Here is a 22,121-nt window from a genome sequence, read left to right as displayed (position 1 = left end):
TCTAATGGGATAAAAAGCAATCCTCCGACTGAAGTCCTTTTCACTTTTTGTTTACACTGCTCTGACTTCAGGGCTTTGCCCATGTGCGGGTGGCGGTAAACTCAAGGGACCGGGTGGAGTGCTGGCTGTCCTGATCCTTCCGTTATTTTCGTCTCCATCAGCATATACGCCAGCTTTGTACTTCAATGAGCAATGCAAAGAGTTACCTTGCAGGCCGGTTTACACCTGGAAATTAGCTTGTCATGGTAGGTGGACTGCACAGGACGTTTGAATTTTTAACTAATTGGTAACAGCAACTGGCTCCTTGAAGCACCCCAAAAACAGCAGGTTGCCCAATTTTCTTCCATCTAATAGCTATGATTTTCTTTCTTTTAGTGGCAACCACGAGCACTGCTGTTCATTCAGATTCATCAGTATTGTGCGATTCATTTGCTGTGCACCAGCTCCGGTGACCTATCTCTTTACAATTATGTACACCTACCCTTTAATTACAAAACTCAAAAAGGAACAGCATCCTTTCCCTCCTAGGAACAGGTCTCCGACTCTTAAGACATAACCAGGAGCTCTCCCCACCCTCTGGCAAAGGTGATGGAGCACACGCTGTTCCCCGAAGGAGAAGTCTCCGTCCTTCATCTCGATCATAGTCTGCATTCTTTGCTCAGCACTGCTGAGTGCCAGGGAAAGCTGCACTGCATGCATGCTTATATCCGACATGCACGGTGTCCTGGTCGTGTGCGAGGGAAGCTTGCACTGCTGCTGCTTGAGTTACACTCATTCAGGGTGCAAAGCTCAGTTGATTGCTATGGGTGCCTTGGATAGAGTAGGTGAAGTGCTAGAGTGGGAGAGAAAGGGAGGAGAGAGCAAAGAGGGAGAAAGTCAGGAGGCAGGGGGGACAAGAGGCAGAGACGGCGCTAGAAGAGCTGATGAACAAGAAGAGGTGACAGAAAGAGAAAAGAGAAGAGGGCAATGTGAGGGGTCGTGTAAAGGGGGTAAGGTAGAGAAGAAAGATTAAGGGCGGAGTGAAAAATGAGTGGGAAAGTACAGGGGTAGGGGAAGGAGAGGGTGAGGAGAAAGATTAGAGAGAAATAGGGACACAAGTGATGAGAGGGGAGGGGAAGCGTTCAGAAGAGATGGTAAGAGATGGAAGTGAAGCAGGGCAGAGGACTAAGAGGTAGAGTAGAAAAAGGCGAGAGTCAAAGGAAGAGAGAAAAATGTTCATTATTTAACTGCGGGACGTCTGCAGGCAACTGAAGTGCTTCGTGTTTAACTTTGGAAAAACCAAACCAGGGTAGAGACACGATGAAATGTCACCGTTAAAGGAGAGAAGGGGCAGACCATTATCAACCAAGACAATAAACTACTAACACACAACGGAAAACATACTAGACGAGAGTGCCTTTGCCTGGCGATATTGAATAAGGGTGTGGTAACTAGACATGAGAAAGCTAAATAGACAAACTTCTGCAATTCGTAAAACTGCACATTCTTATATCATCTACATTTCACTTACCTTGATGATTCAGCATAATGTTTTCTGGCTTTAAATCTCGGTAGATGATCCCTTTTTGATGCAGGTGCCCCAAGGCCATTGAGATTTCAGCTAAGTAAAAGCTGGAGAAAATAATAAGACTGGTCAAGATTCACCTAATCATCCAAATTCATGAAAGTCTACGATGACAGTACTCAACGACATTAATACAACATCAAGAACATATATATGTATATATATATATATATATATATATATATATACATATATAGTTATTCATAGAATGGTGTGTCATAGGCGTACATAATTATAATCCTTTCAAAGTAAATTTAAGAGAGATAAAATGCACATAATTTCTTTATGATACCAAATCATTTCTTAACGATACCAGTATCGCTCCATATCTTAACTAGAGTTCCACTGTCTTCACAATTAACAAGCACGGATAGCAGTTGCATACCCTGTCAACACAAATATAGAATGCCTGAGGGAAGCTTCAAATACCAAGTATTTGAAAAGGCGGCCCTGGTTAATCCAGAATGACCACCCGTTGAGAGAATATACTTTTGAAACAATATTGTTGAAGCCGATGCAGCGCCTGAAGCTGAAGAGTGGCGGTGAGACTAGTCATATAGAGCCCCCTGCATCAGAAATATGTCCCTGTCAGTTGATTAGAGTTACATTGTTGATTGCTAATTTTTTAATACAAAGCACTACATCACAGGCTCACTCTTACACATTCAAGCACAATGGTCTAAAAACGTATTGAATATCTACATCACCATGTGTGGTGCAGATGCTCCCAACAGACGGGCACTAGCCTTAATTAACGTATGAAAGTTGTTGCATCAATTTTCAGAGTTCAGTACAGATGGTTTACTATATGAAATATTAGTATCAGCGAGGTATCGGATACTTTGAGTTACTTTGTTTTGTATGCCTGGCATTAGTCAGATCTACAAAGCATTAGCCTTTGGATTTTTCCTAAAATTATGAATCTAATATCTTAACTGATGGAGACTTTTTTCAAGTTCACTTTGTCCACTGGTCTCTACTGTGTCGTTGCCCACTACAGGATAATGCATGAAGCAATGGGTTGGCTTATGTTAGCCACAGGATAACTTCACTGTGAGCGACACCTGCACATTTTTGCTTTAAGCCTTTAAAAAATATATATATATTACACACTAACACCCCACTTCAACAGGAACTCCCATGAAGAAGGCACGGACTTCAGGTTCTCGGTATTCAACTTCTTTTATTTTATCGGGTCACCCACGACCCAAAGCCTCTCTCAATCAGTTTGGCACCATTCTGCTCTCAACATATATAGTCAAACCCCTTGAAGGCAGCCATAGACGTAAATAAAATACTTTTAGGCGTATGTAGCATTGAACCCCTTGCTGTTAAACAAATATATTGTCAACATTGTGTAAAAGCATGATAGAAAATTAATAACTACTGTGCGAGACACTTGTTCGTTATTACCATGATCACATTTGATGTTTGTTAGCCGGGTAAAATTAATCTAAAAATACACTCCTTATGCCGCCTTCGTGCGAAGTATATCACACTGTATTACTCAACTGGCACCAAAACATTAAGTGTTACCCTAATTTTGCACTATATATATATATATATATATATATATATATATATATATATATATATATATATATATATATATATATATTGAAACCAATCGCCAAGCTTTTCTGAGCGCACTCGACAGCTGCTGAAGACCTCACGGTCCATTTGACTGGCGACCAACAGGATCATCCCGGTTTTGAAATCTGGATGCCGACGTGTTTCGAGGTACTTCACCTCTTCTTCCTGGGCAGCTGATAACAAGTCTCACCGACTGCTCATGCATGCCATTTAATAGTACCTGCCCGGGATGATCCTGTTGGTCGCCAGACAAATGGACCGTGAGGTCTTCAGCAGCTGTCGAGTGTGCTCAGAAAAGCTTGGCGATTGGTTTCAAAATTCATTACGCGGATCGCTGAACGCGCCATCCCGAAAATGAAGGCGAGGCTGCCGTGGAAACAATTCCGCGTCGATCAGCACAGCTGTTGAGGCAGAGAATGACCAACGCCTCACCCGGACGAAACCCTACCAAGGGGATCAATATTTGCTGTAAAGAAAGTCCATAGAACCCACTGAGGGCTCAAGAAGCTCAAAAGTTGAACTATACATTCCAGCATGCATTGCACTAAGCAACGCCCACTGGGGGCAGGTACTATTAAATGGCATGCATGAGCAGTCGGTGAGACTTGTTATCAGCTGCCCAGGAAGAAGAGGTGAAGTACCTCGAAACGCGTCGGCATCAAGATTTTAAACCGGGATGATCCTGTTGGTCGCCAGACAAATGGACCGTGAGGTCTTCAGCAGCTGTCGAGTGCGCTCAGAAAAGCTTGGTGATTGGTTTCAATATATATATATATATTTATGCCATCAACAATTTCCTTTGCAGGAAATTAAATGGAACGCACTCACTGATTCTTCATTTTTTCCCAATCTTCTTTATTAAGCCATTAGCATCCAAAACCAAAGGGAATACCAACGTGTTTCGCTATCAGCCGATAAAAAATGAATAATCTGTGAGTGCGTTCCATTTAATTTCCTGCGAAGGAAATTGTTGATGAAATATTGACGGCTTGGCTCTGCTGGGTTTCCGCACCGGATATAGAATCGCCAGGGGTCCATGGAACGGAGCTGTTTTTGAGAGGACACATATATATATATACACAAAATAATTATTGACTTGAAAGGGATTGGGTTTGGATAAATAAATCAGTTACCACCAACCGAGAATAAAACTGAAACGCCCACTAGAGGGCGCGATCAAAAAAGTGACGTTCATCGTCCTGTTTGCTTGGAACGTTACAATGTAGCGCCAAACTAACATTGGATCCAATGTTTCAAATCCAATCCTCCAACATGTAACATGAGCGATTGAGGGAGTCTAAGTGAGGGGATAAATAATAACTAAAGTAGGATTATTGCAATTATCAGCGATATTAATAGGGGTAGGTTTCCCCAGTTTTCGAACTTGTATAATTGTGGCAAATTAAACAACTATAGACCTTGGAAAAATAATATAATAACATAAGATAAAATAAACAACTACATAAATGAATATAACATCACAATAATAAATACGTCATGTTTTCTGCCTACTATTACCAGAATACATTGCACATCTTTGTGGTGACATCACGAGTCACATGATGTTTGTGAAAGTGTTTTTAATTGGGTGTTTTTGAACACAATGTCATATCAACCGTGAACAAGTTGATAACGAAACGCGTCAGTATTTTTTTTGACCTGGGTGTTAAAATTAATTAATTAATTAAAGTAACGGGGGAAACGCTGATTCCTATGAGTGTGCTTTCATTTTCATGAACAAGGAAATTGTGGTGAATATTGATTCGGCGTGGCTCTGCCGAGGATTTTTGCACCGGGAGGAGAAGCGCCATGGGGCTGGTAACTTGAGTCTTGATGTGGAGTGAAGTAATACGGAACCCGGTGCACGCCAGCTGCTTAAACGCATATGAGGAAAACGAGAGTGCAAACACGGCACGAACCGGCGGGCCGACATCAGAGGGTGGAGGTAAGCATGGTTTCTAACCGTTTTTTGATGCGTAAAGTTTTCTGGACAGTCAAATTGCCAAAAATCTTGCTGCAATAGCTGGTTTCTTCCGTGAAAGGGTGAAAGCTTTGTACTGGAAATTTACCGCAATGTGTGTCTAATGTGATTGAGCGGTTTAACTTCATCAGTCACAACGTTGCTTTGTGCCTCACGGACAGGACTCCGATCCCGCTGTAATAATCAACAACGGTTTGGAATAAAAAGGAAATTAGTTATAACAAAACCCAGGTCCATAAGGAATAGATATGGACATTAGAGATGCTAAACGTAATGAGCAAATTGACTCGTTTTTTGATCAGGATGTGGAATCTCAAAACCGAACTCACAAAACACATGTATTATTTAAAAAGTCGGATACACGGAGCAAACTTAAACAATGGGAAAAACTAAGTAAAAAAGAGATTAACAAGTTGTGGGAACTCACCACTTTAAAAAAATATCTGGAAGTACAAAGAGTCCCTAGGGGATTAAGGATTTCATTAATGCCAAGCCAACAAGATGCGAGTGACAAACTTTGACAAGAGTGGGGGGAATATGTCCTAAACTCCTCCTTGGGCCTAATTAACATCTTAGTCAAACACATTGAAATAGCATTATCGAAAAAATTAAGGAAGAACTACAGGAACTGGAAAAAGATCTAGCCGCAATTTAAATGAATCTTGAGATGATAAAATTAAAAGAAGACTTGGATAAATATGTGGACAAACACGAAGAAGTAGTCAAAACAAGTAAACAGTCCAAATTTCAACGAGACAAGGAAGATTATGCGCAAAGGCGCATATTCACATATGCAAAGAAAATTTGATATGTTTAAACATCCAGGACATATGGGAAATTTAGCACCAAGCTCGAGTTGTGTCACATCACTTACATCAACGGGAGCCAGTGAAAATGACAATGAATCGATTGGAGAACAATCCATAAAGGATTTTTTAGGAGATACGAGGTTAGTTCTCCAGCAGAGACACTGGGAACAAAACCAAAATCAATATCAAACCCCAAGAGGAAGGGGAAAAGGGCGCAAATGAGTGTCTGGTGGACAGGCATCAAAAACACAACAAGGAGAGGCAAAAGGAGAAAGTGGCTCCGAAGAAATTGGAACAAAAACCAGGAGCATGCGCCAGAAAACTTTGAAATAAACATCCCGGGTACCTCAGAGGATAGTGATGAGTTAGTGGTAATGAATCTATCATCACGGAACATCACAGAAAATGAAAGATCTTTAACACATGGGATTAATTTTTGCCCTACACAATCTACGGATATGGCCCAGACACGTATAGACCTTTATACATACATAAGAATGATTAAACTTGCCAAAATCTTTCAGGACAATCAAGAGATGGCCAACTTTTCCAAGATGAGAAAACAAACCGCAACTCATTCAGGTGAACCAATTCTCACAACAATGGATATGACTGCTCTGTTAACATTGGTTAACCTCGACGTGACAGATGAAGAGAATGTCATCACAGAAACAATGGCATGACCGCAGATATATATATATATATAAAGAAACGTGTATGAATAACCTGCCTATATTATTAGTGTATAGTTCGCTGAATGTGAAAACTTCAACTAATCCTATTTCTATCTCTGCTATGGATTGGACCTGATGGAGTGAATGTGTCACCGACTACCGATAAAGCTACGTGCACGGAGATTAGGTGTTTGTATCCATAAAATACACTCTCCTCTAATAGACCACTAATTTAGGCATCAGTTAGTAGAACTCTTCAGCTATTAAGTGTCTGATTTAATACCGGATATATGTATATTTAATAATATTTTTCTTGATGGAGGTTTATTTAGTTTACCTTTTATCTTTACACTTTATAGATGGGATCCAATGATGGTACTAGACCCGAGATAATATCTTGAGCTATACACATAATCAGGTACATAAAGTGTTTTTGACCTGTGGCAGGTATAAGAGGCACATTTTTGTTTCCATTAAATATTTGTATACCAATACAATACATCACGTTGAAGATTAAGGTACTAAACCTAGATTTTGTAAAAAATAGAATTAGCTATGTAATACAATTTGAGCAAGTCCTTTTTCATTTAGTGCAACTATTTAATTCTAATAACAATGCATTTTAATACTTACTTTGAATCTGGATGGTGGTGAAATCCAGAGTCTTTTCTTTATTTTTGTTACTCAAAAAAAAAAGCACTTAATCCTGTGTAACGGAACTGTGGTCATGTGACCAAGAGCAGGATAGCTCGAAACGCGTCTTCTTTGTGCCCGTGAATAAATAATTACACTCGAGAACAGGATCGGTGTGGCTCTCATTCTTTCGATTGGAAAGAAATATATATGTGATCAAGGCTCAAGCGAACCGAAATGCGTAATGGCGACGAATGAGGAATAAATGAACTTGCACAAACGCTTTGGGTCCGTGTCCGTTTTTCAGGAGGACTTCTGACAAGTAAACGGAAGGATACTTGGGATAGATATATATATATATATAGTGAAAAGCACCCAACGCATTTCTCCTCCTACGAGGCTTGATCACGGGTGGAAAGTCTCTGTATTCGGCTAACTGCGTGAATTACACTACCTTTAAGCCATCTCCCAGAGCCCAACTACACACAGGTGAGTTCCAATCGCACTCTCACAATTGCTGCTTTAATGTTTAAAATGAAGACGGTATGTAGATGAAAGTTCGTTTTAAAACCTGTTTATAATACACATGTTCTCCTCGCTTTGCATTTTCAACACACCTTCCATCCGCAAGTGGAAACATCCTTCTCGCTCCCCTTACCCCTTTACCTTCGATTTTCATATAGATCCAGGTCTGTTTTTTTCGTTGAGGTTTACAAGGCGGGCCGGGCTCACTGCAATTCAAACACCAAGCAAAAACTGCTCAGATATATGAGCCACAAACCCTGCGGGGTGGGTCAGTGAAGCATTTTCTCAAACCCCCATCGGAGGTCGGTGTGCTTTTCTGGAAGTAAGCAGGGGTTCATTGCTGTGACTCTAAAAGGTGTATCACGTGTGAATATCTTTTACAAACATCATCTGTAACTAGTTCTGTTACTAGAAGGACCTATGCAATAAGGCAGCATCTTACATGTCGCTCAACATGCATTATTTATGTGATTCAGTGCCAATGGCAAATCAAACAGTGAATGACCTCCGTACACAATTCAGGAACCACAAATCGGCAATAATTAATAAGAAAATTGACCAGCCTGTAGCCAATAATTTTAACCTTGTGGATCATTCACTATCAGATTTGAAGATTTTCCCCGTGGAACATGTTTCAAAAGGAAGAACTACTGGACTCCAGGGAAAACTTCTGGATGTACCGTTTAAAATCACTGCATCCAGATGGACTGAAAATTACTGACAACACAACTTGATTACTGCATATCTCAAGAGCTCTCAGGACTGCATTGATTCCACATTCCAAATGGAATCTTCACTCATGATGCTTTTGAAAATCCAGCTGTGTCATCTGTGCAGCCACAGAGCAAGCCATATTGTACTACCTGAGGAAGGTGGAAGCTGAAACGTAGTGGAAGGAATATGCTACTTACCAGTATGCATCTGTTCTTGGCATGTAGAGCTGCAGATCTACACACTTGTGCATAGATCGCCATCTGGTGTTGGGCCCGGATGTTTGCAGTTGTTTTTCCTTTTGGAAAGTCTTTGGAAGTCACGAGATCGGTGACTCCTCCTCTGGATCGTATTGCGCATGGGCTTCGGCTCCATCCTCAGATTGTTTTTCGCCAGCAGGGAAAGATGGAGCATAGTAAGAACAGTGAAGAGGCCCATGTGTGTAGTATCTAAATAAGATAAACTGGAACAGATAAAGGTAACCGGGGAGGCGGGTGGGCGTGTGTAGATCTGCAGCTCTACATGCCAAGAACAGATGCATATTGGTAAGTAGCATATTCCGTTCGAGGCATATGAGCTGCAGATTACACACTTGTGCATAGATTATATAGCAGTACCCATCCTTAGCGGCGACCACCTGTATCTGTTGCAGTGGTTTGAAATAATGATTTGAGGACAGCCTGGCCCACACTAGCTTGTTGCTTAGTTTGCACATCTACACAATAGTGTTTACTTAAAGTGTGCGGTGTTGACCATATAGCTGCTCTGCAGATATCATCTAATGGAATGTTTCCCAGAAAAGCCATTGAAGCGCCTATTTTACGTGTAGAGTGGGCTTTAGGGGGAGGTAGCAGAGTCCTTCCTCTTTGGAGGTGGAGGCGGAGTAGGTTTTTCCAGCTGTCTCTTTTTGATGAAGAGCATCAAATGTCCGGTCTTGGGATCCTTGGTTAGTGTTTTTTGTAATGGATCCGGTGTAAAGAGTTCTGGTGAGGTTGGTTGGTCCGTCGGCGTCGGGCCGATGGTTTTCTGGCTTTATCTGTGCTGGTTCGTTTTTTGGAACTATGCTTGGTAGGCGCCAAGATGGATTTCGGCTTCTAAGTGTCGGTGCCGGTGGCCTTGTGTGCTTTTGTCAGTGCCGAAGATGGGGTCAGTACCGAGGAGCTGGAGCTGGGTTTCGACACAGAGTGTTTCGGTGCGGGGCTCGGTGTCGAAGCGGAGGCCATTTTCTTTTTTGGTGCCGAAGAGTGTTTATCGGCACCGACGGTGGGCTGGCTCGAGCCCGAGCCGCCGGAAGGCTTAATCGGCTTCTTTACCGGTCCCGAAGGTGCAGTGTGAGAAGCAGTGTCTTTGGTCTTGCTTAGGCCCGGAGGCGAAGGCGTGACCGAAGCCTTTTTCGGTGCCGGCGAGGGTGTGGGGGGAGGTAGATTAGTACTCACGACCCTTTTTGCCGGAGTGATGTCCTCCACATCTGAATCGTCGGATTCGGAGGCGCTTACGAGTCCCTCGTCGGTGTGGTGTTGTTCTGGAGCGTCGACGCCTTCCCCGAAGATGTCGTCCGGAATCGTCGTCGTCGTGTGCCATGGTTCTTCTGGCCCTTCGGTCTCGAATAGTTTTCTTGGACCGGAAGGACTTGCACGCCGGACAGTCTCGAGCCTCGTGTTCAGGGGAGAGGCAGAGATTACATACCTCGTGGAGATCGGTGTTGGGGAATTTGGACCCACATCGAGGGCACTTCTTGAAGGGAGTCCTTTCCATTAGCCAGTACCGGAGCTTGGGTAGGCCCGAAGGCCGTCGTCGATGACTGGAATCGAAGGTCGTGCTGATGAGAGCCGCGTCGAGTGGGGAGTTTGTGATCGAAAACAATACCGCGAATTGGGGGGAGGATTGCGCGTCGATAGTCGAACTGGAAGCTGTTCGGAACCGGAGCGCGAAGATTACATCCGAGCCCGATGGCGGAAAAAACAATCTGAGGATGGAGCCGAAGCCCATGCGCAATACGATCCAGAGGAGGAGTCACCGACCTCATGACTTCCAAAGACTTTCCAAAAGGAAAAACATCTGCAAACATCCGGGCCCAACACCAGATGGCGATCTATGCACAAGTGTGTAATCTGCAGCTCATATGCTTCGAACATATAGTTTTGTTCTTTGGTGAATCTGTTTGAGTCACTTCTTTCTTGGATATATACATACATACACACACACACACACACATATATACATACACACACATATACATACATACATACATATATACACACACATATACATATATATACACACACATATACATATATATACACACACATATATATACACACACATATACATATATATATACACACAACACAGATTTGCCCAGAGATGAGACTGCACTCTTCTGCAGGTAAGGTAACCCCTTTATTTCGATAAAGCAGGCAACTTCCAATCCCGATTGGAATCCCATTAGCCGTACGCGTTTCATAGAGTCTGTTCTCCTTCAACAGAGGCCACGTGGATAGCCTGTTAATTACGTACTCTGCAGTTTAAACTTACGTGCTATTTAAATCTATTTTGATTGGCCTTCGATGTGCTACAATGCCGTTTTGGTCTCGCCTGACCCAGCGCTTGCACTGGTTTGGCGAGACTTTAAGGGCTTTCAAAAATGCTATCGCCGGCTACAGCTTGCAGTGCATGTGCGCGCGCTTGAGCAGAGGTGCCATATGGCACGATTACTGCTGCGCGCGCACCACTCGCGCACATGCACTGCAAGCTGTGGCCGGCGGTATCATTTTCCCCCCGCGATCACTTTCACATTGTGTACGCGCGCGTGCGCACACAACTTCTGTTCATCATGGCCCTCGCTTCACAGATGCTGCCCTTGCATTTTCCAAGGAGTATATTCATATTATAATCAGCATGACTGCCACCGAACAGTCGTGTTTGTGTTTTGTTAGACATCCTCTCCCTGATCGCTGCATTCCCATTTATGTTGGGAGTCCCCTGTTGTCTATGTTGATTTTAGCCCCTCCCCCCTCCTCATGCAGTCCAACAGTCCAAATCGTAAATTCCCTGAACTCTCCCATGCCTCAGGCAAGCAGAACAACAGAGGTGACTTTGCAGCACGCACTCCCTGCCGCTCCTGCTTGTCCATGTCGAATGATTAATTGAATGTGAAGTGCTGAATAATACTGTCAATGGGGTAGACATCTGCACTGTTTTTAAATTATTTTGCTTAAAATAGGTTAATTTAAAATGAAACACCTGTCCGCTACTTACAAGGACCATCTGTGATTTCAGTCTAATGCCTCTCTTCTATTGTTTAACCTTTCCACAGACGTCATTTGTTCTCAATGTTAGTAGGTATGGCTCGCATAACAACCAATCCCAGGACACAAAACATTGTACAGGTCTTCTTGGACTAGGAGGTGCAGCATATGTGTAAGTTGGCCTAGGGTTGGATCATTGGGGACACCTTAACCAATCCTAATACGACGCAGAGAAATTCAAACCGCTGATTGACTGCGGATTCCGCACATCTTTGTCCAAGCCATCCTACTTCAAACAGTCGGTGGGTGCAGTCTAGACAGTATCAGGCTGTGATAGCCTGTTTCAGGCTTGGTAGTGTATTGTGATTTGTGGGCTGTTGCCTCCTGACATTCTGCATCGGAGAGGAGGTAGGGCAAGCCTTTAGCTCAAAAGGCAAGGAATATTCTAAGGGGTGCACGGAGCTGTGTGCATTAAGGTAGTGCCAACAGCAGCACCCCTGTCATCTTGCTCGTGTCCCTGTGTTCTCGTTTCTGTCTACTAGTAAGACTGTTGGCTCACTCGGAACACACGCTGTGCATGTTGCCTTTCTTACTTCACGGATGCTGCGCTTCATGTTTCAGCATGGCTGTCGCTTCAGGAGGCAGAGTGCCTAACTTTTAACTGCCCGCTTTTATGTGTCACAATTGCGGCCACATCAGGAGGCCACGCGCTATTTATTTGATCAGCCCGGTTCCTACTTCATGGCCGTCGCGCTTTCAACATGGCGGCCGCATGCATAACGTTTATCTACACAGCGCATGCTGGTGCCAGATTCATGGCCACTGCGCTTTGTATAACTTTTTTCTTTGGTGTGCTGTCAGTGGATAACACAGGAGTACTTCAGAAACCGTCCATGTATGTGCTTGTAATTTATGCAAAACCTGTTGTATGCCGGATTTTCTAACTTTGCACACTCACCCCTGTGTGAAATCTGCTCACCTAGATATTTTAGATTTGAAAATCTTACTATCTTTGGTTTGCCTTTTTTGCAACAAAAAAAAAATTCTCTTTGAATATGGACTTCCTTAGTTAATCCTGTGTTTTTTCAGGAACCACTTTAGTGCATTTTCATGGGTGCTCTGCACCACTGCCATCGTTTCAATCACATAAAACCTAATGACTAATATTTCTTAATCACTAGTAAGTTCAGCCTGACTGAATGTGGCCCACCAGGTTTACAATTAAAATACATCCTACTTGCTCGTCCGATACGCCTTTCAGTACTTTGTTGACAAGTGACTAATTGATGTGCACATACGCTTTGGACTCACTCCCGTATTTGATGCTTTTAACCATCTACGTTTTGTTATTTTACCTAGGTTTGACATACACTTTGTAAAAACTCTGTAAACGTTGTACACATGCATTCTTATCAATTTCTTGTACATTTGGCATACAGCCTGTTCACTTCCTTTTTTTTTTTTTTACTTTTTTTTTTTTATTTTCAGTGGCAGAGGCATACAGAATACAAGGATGAGAAAAACATTTTAAACAATGACAATCATTCGCATAATTGTTGATACATTATTAACAAAACAAAGTAAGAAATAAATGGAAAAGAAGAGAAAGTAAACCAATAAGACATAGAAAACATAAGATATCTCTTTTTACAAATGTGGTCGTTATTAGATTAAATCCAGTTTTCAATAGGAGACCATAGTTTCCTAGCAAATATCTTCTTTCTGTGTCCTTTCAGTTTGTACACTGCTTTATCCATTCTATAAACATTTAACAGCTTTCCCAACCATTGCTCAAATGATGGTGGATCAGCATCTAACCATCTTGAGGTAATACAAAAACGATAAATGGACATTCCAATAAAAAGAAAATGTTCTTGATCAGCAGATAAGCTCTCGGATGGAACATATAAGCCAAAAATAATCACAGATGGACATAACTTAATATTAGTGTTAAGCAAATTAGTCAAAAACTTTTCTATCCTATTTATATATACAGTTAGTTCAGAACAGCTAAAAAACATATGACATGAGTCTGCTGCTAAAGTTCCACAACGACTACAATTGATACCTTTCGTAGCTTTCCATTTGGCCAGTTTTGCCGGTGTATAGTAAAGATCTAGAGATGCCATATAATGTTGACTTTTAAGAGAGCTGTTAATTAATGTTTTATTGCTAATCTCAAACGCCCTTGCAAGATCTATCCCTTCTATACACAGTTTCCTTTCCCATTTCTGGGCTTGTTGGTCGAGATCATCATGCAGCCTGTTGACCATTAATTGATAGATTGTACCAATGCGACTATCTCTCCTACCGCTTTCCATAACAACATTGGTCTCCATTGCGTCACTATATAAGAGGTTTTTTTTTTCCAGAAAACTACGAATTTGTAAGTATTTAAAAAATTTGTTTCTGGAGAGACCAAATATATCTTGAAGTTTGGAAAAGGACATTAGAGCCCCATTTTGGTACAATTGCCCAATTGAATGAATCTGTCCCAGACGGAATCGATTCGTGGGGATGTCTTGAGGAATACCAGATAATGAAACATTGCAACAGATGGGTGTATAAAAATTATATTTTGAGGTTATCCGTAAAGCTTTATTAATTTGTCTCCAAGCCAAAAAAGCAAAGAGAAGAACCTTAAATTTTGTTTTTTTGTAATAGCTTGGCTCCATAAATATCAATAAGCATTGGCGCACATGAGCACTCATAAGCATTTCAAAAATAGATGGTGACATAAAGGTTTCATTGACATGATCATGAAATAATAGAACCTTTATGGTTTTAAGAGTTATAGCCCAATAGTACATTCTAAAGTTCGGAAATCCCAACCCACCACGCCCTTGCGGTAGAGTGCACCATTTTAGAGATCTTCTTGAACGGCGATACCCCCATAAAAATCTGGACAGAATCGTATCTATTTTATTAAAAAGGGACATAGAGAAAAATAGGGGAATGGTGCGAAAAAAATAAAGAAATTTTGGAAAAATCAACATCTTAATGACATTGGTCCGTCCAAATAAAGATAAATGTAAATTATTTATCCTTTCTAAGGTTCTATTGGTAGATATGAGTAAAGGTTCCAGATTTAGTCCAACAATGTCATCTATTTTAGATGATATAGTTACACCAAGGTATGTAGCAGTATCATTTAGTAGAATATCAGTGGGTGTACCAGTTTTAGAATGTATAATTTGGGTTTTTGAGATATTTAGTTTGTATCCAGAAAATTTACCAAATTCACTGGCAATTTCTATTATTTTAGGTAAGGCAGAAGAAGAATCAGAAGTTACAATGGCCACATCGTCTGCGTATGCTAATACTTTGTGGTCTATCTCATGGAGTCGGACAGGTGGAATACCGGGTTCTTTAATTAATCTATTCAAGTAGGGTTCTAGATAAAGTGCAAATAAAAGTGGAGAGCAGGGGCACCCTTGTCTGGTCCCCCTGGTAATTGAAAATGGACTAGAGATATCCGTGCCTAATCTTATTACACCCTTTGCATTAGAATAAAGTGACTGTATGGCTTTAATAAATTGTAGTGGAAAACCCTTCCATTTTAGTACAAACCAAAGGAACCCCCAGTCTACTCTATCAAACGCTTTTTCAGCATCGAGTAGAATAACTCCGACTGGGGATTCCTTTGCTTGAGCCCAATCCAGCAGTGCAATAACACGTTTAACGTGATCTGTAGTGTCCCTGTGTTTAATAAACCCGTGTTGAATATTAGAAACCAAACCCGGCATGACTTCGTTTAGTCTATTTGCAAGAATTTTAGAAAAAATCTTACTATCAGCTGTAATCAGGGAGATGGGGCGATACGAGCCTAATTCCTTTGGATCCTTGTTCTTTTTAGCCTGTTCACTTCCTGTGTATGGTCTAGTTATGTTAGTGGTTATTTCCTAAGAGAACAGCGTATAGCATCAGCCTCTAGGCAGGTATGTAAAACGAGCGGCATTTGTTTAAGACGAGTGACTTTTCTTTAATACCGTAAATTGTATATCAAAGCGCGTCCACCAGACTTACTCCGAGCGGCGTTGTAAAAGGCTGTAAATCATGTTCTTATCTTGTCACATTCCTGTAGACGCAGTGAACATCGGGGGGAGGGGGATACAATGAATTTTAAGTCCCATTGAGAGATTCCAGTTCATGGATAACAGCAAAGCTGCAAACCGATGGAATACAGAAAGAACCCTATCATGATACCTTCAGAGGCCGTCTACTCTATGGTGGGCCCCGTACAAGGCATCTTGACAAGAACAATATAGCAGTAACTAGAGGTCTGAGCCCAACAAACTACAATGATGCACTGAAGCATGCACAAATGTGAGGAAATCAAAGGTTTGTGCCTGGACAGAGCAGGTGGCCCCCAGCCGTTCAGGTTCCTGCACTCAGGCAAAGATCAATAAATAGCGGAGTTATCATAGACTCAGGGGACCCTCCTCACAATCTGAAGGGGGAGCCCTGTCACTTTGTGTTACGCAACTGGTTTGCGCGTACAGGATTCCTGCTCCTCAAGTAATTCCGCAGCCCACACTAGGTGCACTCCGAGGCCCAAATCCCCTGGACCCAGATTCCTGCTCGAATTCTGGGATTGAGTATGAACGTTGTGGTGTTGCTGCTTGCATGCAGTGGAATGTAGGAGACCGAGCTGAGAATAAAGGAACTTTATATACTCGTCTGAGTGTGTATCATTCCTACAAACCCTTGTGTGCTTGCGTTGGAGCTGTATTCTCTGATATGACACAAGGGCTTGTACTTAAATCAGTGTAGAACCCTTCAAGGGAGTCTTGAGTACCAGCTCTTCCTGCTATTTACCTAGTACCCAAAAGGTCTGCACTGCCCAGTGACACCACTCACCTGTGTGTGTTTATATAAACACTGCAACACACACCCTTTTATGTTAGGGGGACATTAATATACAGTGTCGTTCGTTAGAATAAAGCTGTCACGATGTTAAAGAACTGTGATAGTACTCACCTTTTTGTTATCCTTTTTATACATGCATTCTGTTCAGTGCAGCCAGACAGACTGTAAACAGTGCATTATTCATAGGGTGCTCCTAGTGTGGTCCGGCTTAAACCACACACACTGGATAAGCTCACCCGGAGACACACACTGTTAAAAACAAGCATTGGCATAGCCAATAGGTCTCGCCTTTGAGACCTTATAAGTTTTTAGCCATGCAACAGTTGATGTTGTTGCACCAAGGATATTGTGCTGCATAACTAAATACTTATAAGGTCCCAAAAATGAGACCTATTGGCTATGCCAATGCTTGTTTAACAATGCATGTTGGGAACTGCAGTTCTTTTCTGTACAAATGTTACCCTCCAGTGGGTTCAGGTTATTCACGTAAATCCTGGGATAACGCTTGTAGCCCTCCATTGAGCCTCATATGAGACTCTGCCGGCCTTTATTAAAATCCCCCGCTGCACCAGTCACAAAGGGAGCCTTTCCCCTCATGTGCACCCTATCATTTTTCGTTGGGCGGTGCGTCGCCTCCACGGCCTGGAACCGCAATAGATTGGAACTGCACCACTTTTCTTAACATATATGTAAGAAATCCTAAAAGTCCACAATATCCACTAGGACCGGTTAGTATGAGGAAAGTTCATTATCCCACCAGTTGCTTATAATTTCTTTATTTCCAATAGAAAGCCATCAGCCAACGCGTTTTGTCCTATGCAAGTAGGACTTCTTCAGGGTGGAAAATTTAAAAAACTTTTACAAGACTCTGTACATACACAACATTTAAATAATGACAAGAATATACATATACACACACATTATCTACTGGCGTTCGCCAGTAGATAGTTATAGCTAGGACCGTGTTTCCATAGGAAATCCGCAACATTCTATTTGGAATAACTTTGGCGCTGATTGATGAATCCTCGCGAAATTTTCAAAATAGGTGGGGCGCTCCGCTCCTACCCTGAAAGTCTCGGGGGGATTCGTCAAGTGGGGGCTGAGAAAAAATGGGGGTCCCAAAACGCGTTTTTCCCATGCAATTTTCCATAGGGACCTTTAGTCCAAGGTACAGCCCAAACGGCTGAACAGAATTACTTTAAATTTGGCAAAGAGGTAGTCCTCAGGTCAGGGATGTGCCTTTTGCATATCTGGAGTCAATCTGTTCAGTAGTTCCTGAGAAAATTGCAGTTAAAAGTACATACATATCTATAGCCGCGCACGGTGCGCGCACGCTGACGTGCGCGAGTGCAAATCTGATTGGTTATTAGATGTCAGTAAACATTCGAATCGGTCGAAATCAGGAAGTGTTGGCCGCCATTTTGTCTCTCGCAGTCTGAGGCAGTGAAAAACAAAGGTGGAGAACGTGAAAAGGGGGCAGGGTGGACAGTTCCTGACCCCCTAGCCTTTGTTAGGGGGTCACTGAAGGACCCCCAAGGATGAAAAAAACTTTTTTTTTTCGAATAAGCGCGGGGTGCGTGCACGTCACACACAACGCATCGTGGGTGCTCGGTGCGCGAGCACCCACACGGTGCGCAAAGCGCACCTTGCGCGCACGGTGAAGAACCTGAAAAAAACTATCAATAAATACATAACTTAGCATTTAAAAAACCATACAAATTCACTTAAAAAACCATAGGTTTCACACAGGTTATAATTAGCTGGACTTTTCCCTCGTAAAAAACCAATGAAATTCCCCCGTTATAGTTAGTGCAGGCAACTATAACTCACGCGACCGCAATCCTCTGCTGATGACGTCAGATATTACATCACTGATTACATATGTGTCTTTCTGAAAAATAAATATTTGTAATATATGTATAGCTAAAGATTAATGGAAGAAGACATGGGTAAATAGGTGTCTAAATACAGTGATGTAATATCTGACGTCATCAGCCGAGGATTGCGATCGCGTGAGTTATAGTTGCCTGCACTAACAATAACGGGGGAATTTCATTGGTTTTTTTACGAGGGAAATGTCCAGCTAACTATAACATGTGTGAAACCTATGGTCTTTTAAGTGAATTTGCAAGGTTTTTTAAATGCTAATTCCTAACTATAACGTGTGTGAAACCTATGTTTTTTTAAGTGAATTTGCAAGGTTTTTTTAAATGCTAATTCCTAACTATAACGTGTGTGAAACCTATGGTTTTTAAGTGAATATATATATATATATATATATATATATATATATATACACACACACACACACACACACACACACACATGAAATACATTTAAAAGGGAGAGACACATAATTCACAAATGTATACATATAATACAAAATATACACTTTAGCATTCACATCCTAATTTACCTACAAATACCACTATCTACAGAACCTGCTGTGATATTGTATCACCCAGGAAGGTATTTCATTCAAATCCAGAAAGGACGAAGGACAGAATAAGAACAGAGAGGAAGAATAAACGAGGATATCAGAGAAAGAGAAGATCGAAAAAGCGATGGCAAGAAATGACTCGAAGTACTCCACCGACATGAAACACCAGAAATGAAAGAATACTAGTTTCCACCTCAAACAGTGTCATCCCCACGCTGAGGGAATTGAATGGAACATACAAATTATTATTTTCATGTAGAGCCCGCGATCTCAAGAACAGGATGATTTATATCCAAAATATTTGTTGACTGCAAAATAAGCAGGGTTCTGAAATATGAGCCAATAGAGATATTCAGTAAACCGCCATGTTCTTGCACACAGAGAGGCAGTATCAATAGAGATTAGTTAGTTCGCTACATATATGTATATCAATAAATTGTAATTTAAATCCACTCGGTCTCTGAAATTTTTTATTACTCTATTTATTATGCTGTAGCTCCCCTTCTGTTTTGCGTTATATAACATTAGCAAAGTGCACTGTCACTTCTTTAGGCCTTGTTCACACTACATAAAATTACTAATGAAATTAATTCCCCTTCACCCTCACCAGTTGTGGTTTTAATATTCATAAATAAATAGAATTAAATAGGGAAACATGACTAGTGCAATGGCACATTTATTTAGGACTCTAGTAGTAGTCCAAATAAGGTTAAGAATGTTATTAGAATGTACAATATAAAATTCATATCCATATTACATAATCTCATAGCCATTAAGTTTAAACGGAGGGATATTGCTCACATATGCCTTGAGTAGAAGGGCAAGGGAAAGTCCCTGTATTCACAAATGAATTTTACTAATGCACCAGATGAATCATGATTTAATCTTCAGGCACTTTGATGTTCACCCCATCTTAAGTTTTTCGCAAAATGCAGATATAAGTATTAGTATGAATTTACTTCATGCACTTTATTATCCAACGACCAAATACTTTTTCTAATCAATTATTTTCTTTTTTGTCTACATTCACAGTAAGATAATTGGCTTTACAGTAGCTAGACAGTGCATCAATCTTTTTTGGAGGCCCAAAGCATAATAATCTAACAAAATTAGAACATCCGCTTATAAAAAGTATTAAATAAAATACAATATTTGGAAGGGCAACGCAGTACCAGCAGCAACCTGTGTGTCATCGCTGAATAAGAATGATATGAATCTACAGTTCACATCACACATGAGTAGAAAAAAAGATAGTATTTTTGAATAAGTTACACAGGAAGGAATCTGCTGGAAACAGCCTCCTAAATGCAACTAGTGCACACCCATCTAGTTTAATCAATAGCATCCCTTACGGAGAGTTGGTCGGGGCCAAGAGGAACGGTAGCACAGAAAGAGAATATGAGAAGGAGAGGTTGGTGATGAGTAAAAGATTTAACGAACGGGGCTATAGCAAGAAAGTAATCAGCCAAGCTATAGCCAAGGCAGACACTGTGCAAAGATCCGTTTTACTGCACCCGAAACGAAAGGAAAGTGAAGAAACTGACATCCAAGTCAGAATTATAACTACTTTTTCAAACCAGGCATCCAGGATAAGAACATTTTAAATCAGAATTGGCACATCTTAAAAACAGATTCTATATTTGAAAAATACGTACATGCGTCCCACCAAATCGCATTTAGAAAAAGTAGATCCTTAAAGGATGATCTTAGCCACAACCTGGTAACTTCATGGGGAGTGAGGGGACCAATGGGAAGAGCGGGTTGCTTCGCATGTTGCATGCGCTGTAAGGCCTGCATCAATAGTACTAACTGCACTAAAATAAAGGTCCCAAACAGTGGGAGAGAATTTACGATCAAAGGGAGCTTTGATTGTAATACAGTTTTGCATTTATTGCCTAATCTGTCCCCGTGGTAAATATTATATAGGGAGCACCATACACAGAGCGAAAAAGAGGGTGCTGGAGCATCAACGAGCTCTAAGGCGAAATGACTAACACTACCCTGTTGCACGTCATTTCATGGAATTACATGGACAGAATGAGAAACTACTGACATTTGTGGTTCTAGATGCAGTCAAACCGCAGGAAAGGGAAGCTGATCGAGAACGCCAATTGAGAATCCTTGAGTCTAAATATAGAATTTATTTTGAAACTCTGACGCCTATAGGTCTGCATTCCTGTGAAGAATTAGCTATACATTTAGGGTAGAAAGAACTTATCTTAAATAGTGGTAACATATGTAAACTGTACAAATAAGGTGAACAATTGCAGTCAAGTCAGTAGTTACTACAGTCTCTGGAAGGATAAGGGGAATTCTGTATAGGTTTTCTCCAGTTTTTAAATTGAATGAAATCGGTCAAAGAATTTTTTACCTTTTTGCATAAACCTATTTTTCGTATGAAATCTTCAATGTGGCTTTTCTAGAAAACTCATATATATATTATACATTTCTCTTCTTTCTTTTCTTTGTTCTATGTGTGTAAACAGGTAGAAAGCTAATTGAGATCTTGGGTGAGAAGATGTAGCCTTACGGCTCGAGCGGTCGACCTCGAAGCTGGGAAACCTGGTTAAAGTCTCGGCAACGACGCTCAACATCCCATGATTCTGGGCAAATCACTTAATCTCCCCTTACCTAACAAAAAAAATGAATGTGTCCTGTAACGAAATTGGTGCTCATGTAAAGCGCTCTGATACCCGATGTCTTTGGTCTAGTCGCGCTATATAAAACTCTAGCTCTTTTTAAAAAGATATAAGGAATAGTGAGCGGAATACCACAATTATAGCAGTGAGATAGGGAGATCAGCCAAGCTAAGAAAAGTTTCTTCAGGATATTATTAGGCGAGTAAAGTATGCAAGCATGGAGGCGAGGCTTTTGTATGAACATCATGTACAGGACACAGACTGTCAATGAATTGTGATAGATATATATATATATATATTCACAGAAAAAACCATAGGTTTCAGGCACGTTATAGTTAGGAATTAGCATTTAAAAAACCTCAGAAATTCACTGAAAAAACCATAGGTTTCAGGGGTGTTGTAGTTAGCTGGACTTTTCACTCATACAAAACCATT

At 41.2% G+C, this 22,121-nt stretch overlaps 1 protein-coding gene across 1 annotated transcript in view; it reads right to left on the bottom strand.

The window, feature by feature from the left end:
- Positions 1–22,121, bottom strand: part of RPS6KB1 (ribosomal protein S6 kinase B1) — a 526,632-nt gene that overhangs the window by 265,271 nt on the left and 239,240 nt on the right. Inside the window, exon 7 of the mRNA XM_085649414.1 lies at positions 1,511–1,611. Coding sequence (XP_085505540.1) covers positions 1,511–1,611 — 101 coding nt within the window. The remainder of the gene's footprint in view (positions 1–1,510; positions 1,612–22,121) is intronic.

Source organism: Triturus cristatus, chromosome 3_2 (genome assembly GCF_964204655.1).
Source record: "Triturus cristatus chromosome 3_2, aTriCri1.1, whole genome shotgun sequence".
In the NCBI taxonomy this organism is placed as follows: domain Eukaryota; kingdom Metazoa; phylum Chordata; class Amphibia; order Caudata; family Salamandridae; genus Triturus; species Triturus cristatus.
This window is presented reverse-complemented; position numbering and strand designations above follow the sequence as displayed.